The 5,000-nt window shown below is 40.8% G+C and overlaps 1 protein-coding gene across 1 annotated transcript in view; it reads left to right on the forward strand.

Annotated features, from left to right (window-relative positions):
- Window positions 1-5,000, forward strand: part of LOC306892465 (receptor-type tyrosine-protein phosphatase mu) — a gene marked incomplete at its 5' end in the record, with an annotated part of 122,902 nt that overhangs the window by 96,064 nt on the left and 21,838 nt on the right. The window contains one exon of the mRNA XM_079453592.1: window positions 1,314-1,343. Coding sequence (XP_079309718.1) covers window positions 1,314-1,343 — 30 coding nt within the window. The remainder of the gene's footprint in view (window positions 1-1,313; window positions 1,344-5,000) is intronic.

Raw genomic sequence — 5,000 nt, forward strand, 5'->3', positions numbered from 1 at the left:
ACACACACACACACACGTGTACATACTTGTGTGTTATAATTTTTTACAGCTGTATAAATAGAAAATATCATATCATTTTGTTAGGGATGCTGTTAGGTAATCCAACAATCTTTTGCGCCAACTTGAGTTCGTTATTATACATCTGTGCTGTTTTGCCTTTTTGATTAGTATTAAGATACTTTAAAACATCAACAACTTTTTACATCAAAATGTCATCTTGTGAGTCTGTGTGAGATTCTTTCTTCTTCAGAACACAACAGAAGATATTTTGAAGAATGTGGATCATCAAACAACACTGAACCTCATTGACTTCTGTTGTATACCACTGCATAAAAAGACTTTTGTTTTGAATTAAGATGTATTTTCTGGATGAGTAAAATTCTCTTTCAGGGAATTTGTGCTTAAACAACCAAAACAAATCTGCCAACGGGGTGAGAAAAATGATCTTGAATTGAGGTTTAAACCTTTTTCTTAGTCACTAAATTCAAGATCATTTTTAGAAAATGCATCTTGATTCAAGAACTCTAGCCAAAAATAGTGTTACACAAAACCACTGAGACGTTTCTCAAAATATCTTCTTTAGTGTTCCACTGAAGAAAGAGTCAAGTAGAGATTTACAAACACATGATGAGAATGTTGTATGGTTTGAAAGGATATGATCTCATCATCGGTTCCTTCACAGATCGTCGGCACGTGTCCAGTAATGCCGAGCAGTGGATTGGACAAATGTCACGGCCTCTGAACGTGCGTCACTCCGTCGGTGTGTTAATTGAATCTCCTTCAATAAAGCCGAATCAAACAAACGAGCGCGATTGAATCTGTGGCATGTATTTGCTTTCATTTATGGTAATTCGATTAGAAAGAAGAGCCGTGCTAATTCCCTTTTAAAGCGATAGGCCCAGTTCTTCTGGTCATTTACATCTCAGCACATTTCCCTTCTCGTGTAATGTCGTGCTGACAGTTACTTTTATTACGTACCGTGGGTTCATTCAGTCCTCAGATTTTCAAAACGTGATTCGATAGACAGAACGGCTTCACAAAGGCAGCGAACGATTTGATTCCAAGTTCAGATGTGAAAACTAAACGGGCATCCGGAGGAGACGGCGGACGCTCGCTCAGAGAGCCGTGTTCAGGTTTGTCACGTACCGTAGCGCGTGCGTCGCCGGGACAGAGGAGAAACTCTCTCACACGTGTGTCACCGCGGCTGTTTCTTCATTTGATATCGTTTTCAAACATTAATATTTTTTACTTTTTCTTTCCTGTCATTTCCATCCCCTTCCACTGCTAAACCCCTTCACCACCCCACTGGGCAGGAGAACGTATCAGTCCTACACTTACTACCTGTAAGTAAAACGTCTTTGTACCATGTTAGTGTCATGCTATGCTAGCTCTGTGCGCTCAACCCTGCATGACTGGCGTCCGGACAGGCGTTATTTTCAACAGGCTTCAATGTTCAACTCTCTGTGATCATATACAGTAAAAGCATTCAGTAACACAGTGATCATGTGGATTTGGATGTGAAATGCCTGTCTGTGATGATGATTTGTGATTAATGTCACGCTTTAGGTTTAATATCAAAACTAACAATCTCATTCTGCTTGTGGACGATTGGAAAAGCCATTTATTTCCCAAGATTAGTTTGTGTCTTTCTGTTGCCCAGCACAGGGATGAGAAACGCATCGTTCTCGAACCTGGACCCATTCTTCTTCATCATCATCATCATCATCTTTATCTTTCTTTCGCCAGCATTATTTCCAGTCATTCTCCGCTTCTTGCCTTGAGTTTTTCTGCATGGTTTGTGTCAGTGGCATGCAAATGAAGTCCATTTCCATCCATTTTCCTAACACGACTGATTCTTGTGCTTCCTGTTGTTTGTTGTTGATCTTGCTGAAGTGTTTGTTTATTTATAGGTTCGGGAGTCGAGCACCAGTTCCTCTTAAGTCAAATATAAATCCTGATCAATTCTCTATCGTGGCGCTTTCATACGCAGTATAAATAACGCCGCAGGAATGGTGCGGTTATGGAATAACACGGATGGGTTTTCTCGGGCAGATTTAACAAGGCCGAGGACGTGTCAATCACAAGTGTGTTTGTGTCAGTCATGAAGAATCTTCAGAGTTTGTTGCGGGAGCGGATGGGATTGACATTGCAGGAGGAGGACGTGTCTTTCTAGCGCTGTAGTTTTTGTCATGTCATCAATAAAGTGGACGGGCTGAGGCTTGTGTCCCTGAGGACACCATCAGCACACACTTCTAAACTGACAGGAGGAGAGTCCGACCGACAGCGGTCAAGGTCTCGCGGATATTTCAATGCAAGAAAAGCAACAGTATTAAAGTAGCCCGATAAAAACAAGTGATGGAGGGAGAGACGGGACAGGCCATGTTTCACCACACCGGTCATGTCCAGTTCCTGAAACTGAGTGGGATTCCGTGTCATCGCATGTTGACGTTGTCAAAGCCTGAAACATTAAATATCGGCTATTTACAAAAAAAGACGAAGACAACACATGTTTGATGCGTGACTGTTCCAACGGATCACATTTACTTTATTAATTCACATCTGCGTCGTGATGAAGGATTCAATGACCACGGTTACATGTTCAACAATAATCTGATATTCCCACGATTAAGACAATACTCTGATTAAGAATGGAGCCTTTTTGATCAGATTAATCCGTAATCATTAATAACTCATAATCGTAGTAAACTGAATGAAGACGGGTGGAGTTCTCTTATTTAAGTCGCATTATGGAAGTGCGGTATAGACACACACACACCTCAATCGCATTATTACCGGCGCGTAGGAGCTTTCGCGGCTCTTTGCGACAGGTTACATACACGCACAGTAGTGGACGGACTGTTTCATGGCAAACAACAAGTTCATCAGATATAATGAGAAGCTGAAGGTAGTTTGGTCCGGACTCGCACAGAAGTGGTGTTTTGTCGGGTCTCTCTCGTCTGTGGTTAACCAGCACGCTACCCACAATTCCCCACTGTTTCCCCCGTCAAACCGCCTCTAATAGGACTGGAAATAAACACATGGGACGCCTACATACCTACTGTACTTCAGAAAGGAGACACTACCCACAATGCAGTTCAGTTTCATCTCTGTGTCCAGCGGGCTGTTATTCTTTGATAAATGCTTCGGGCATGCGGACAGAGACGTGTCACCTTCTGCGCTTGTTAAGATCTGATTTTAGTTTGATGTTCATCGCAGCAAAACCCTCACATATATCCAGCTGATGTTTTTATGATCGAGAATAGACACGAAAGTTGGTTTCAATGAATCGATTCACGTCTCTGATCTAAAGGTTTATTTGCACCATCACTTCAAAATGTTGACGGAAATTCTTAAACGTCTTAGTAAAATTGTGTTTAGATGTAAACATGCCTTGGTCTTTTAAAATCAGATCGACTGAAATATGTCAAAGCTTTTTTTTGATAAAGAGCGTTTCATCAGATGCGCACAAACCTGAACCCCAGTTAACTTCAGTTATTTGTTTTACATTTAATTTATGTTAATATCAGTTTGTATTATTATTTTATTGCATAATGAACGATTTGTTTAATTTTGTTGTATGTTCATTTGATTAAAGTCCCAGTGAAATACAAAACGACAGTTCAAATTTTTTCAAGAAACATTGCAGCATCTATAGTAAATAGTTTATCAAAGTGGGTCATTTTCTTTTTCAAATTCGTGTGCCCTCATAATCTTCAGTTTAAATCTGAAAATGCACTTCTGCCCTGAAATGGCGATCCTTCTCAAATGATGAAAATTAGATGGGCCTGGGCGGAGCATCCGTTAACTCCTCCCCCTCAACTCTCAGTCTGCTGCCAGTTACATTTCAAAATCAATGCAACATCTGTTTTTACACATCCAATCACGCCCACAAATTCCCTCCTTTGAAATTCCTTTTCACTGGGAAACTAAGTAAAACACGATCGCAACTTCCAGTTCACGGGGACTTTAAATATACGATTTGTTGTATGGGTCCAGTAATTTATTTGCATTAAAAGAAAGCGTACGGTACATTGACATCTAGCGGTTGATTTAATATATAAAATATTGGAGGGACAAGTTTAGCAAAGCAACTCTTCTTTTGCTGTCATCAGAAATAATCTAAAGGCGCTCTATTATTTGTGAATGTGCACCAGAAGTTCAGTTGGGGTCACATGCGCAATAACGTTTGTTTATGTTGTTAAGATGAAACCGTCTATATTCAAGAGTTTTCCCACCAGTTTTAAAAAAGAAATGTGTTTTTTCTTTTAGATGAAATGTACAGCGTTTTTTGTAGGAGGATGGGTTAGTATCAAGCTCGTGTTGATGATAGAAGGATTTATTGGCAGTGGCGTGTGTGTGTTTGTGTCAGAGTGTTAAAGTGTGTGTTTGACAGCTTGTGTTTGGACAGAAGTGGTGGTGTTGACAGGGTTTGCAGCGAGATGTGGCCTGTGGGGGGGCGTCTCCATATGGCTGCCGAATGAGATCAACAGGAAAGATGTTGAGAATCAGGACGGCGGGCGGAAACATCAGCGTCTGTGCATGCATTACATTACATTACACAACGTTACAACGTTACATGACATTAACATCATGCTTTTATCCAAGTTACAAGAGAAACAGAGTTGAAACAGAATTTTAATTTGACACATTTAAGATGTTCTTAGAGACGCAGGGCAGAACGTTGAAGAGAAATGGAGTTTGCTGAAGGAAAACTGAGTTAGGGTCGAGCTTCTCAAGTTTGTCCTAATGGAATATTGGCATGTTGTTTACAGTAGCTAATGTGATGAATGTGTTGAGGAGCGTTGGCTTTACTCATCAATCAAGTCTTCATATCTGCTTCCTTAATGCTCATGAAGTCAGCTCGGCTTTAATGGAGTTCTGCAGTTCCTACAAACTTCTTGCATCTCCTTACTTTGTGGTTTGGCTCTGTTTCCAAACTCACATTTGAAATTGCACGCCGATCCACTTTGGGATCCAGAATTCGGCCTCGGGCACCAACC

The sequence above is a fragment of the Barbatula barbatula genome, assembly GCF_947034865.1.
Source record: "Barbatula barbatula genome assembly, chromosome: 3".
Taxonomy (NCBI): Eukaryota; Metazoa; Chordata; class Actinopteri; order Cypriniformes; family Nemacheilidae; genus Barbatula; species Barbatula barbatula.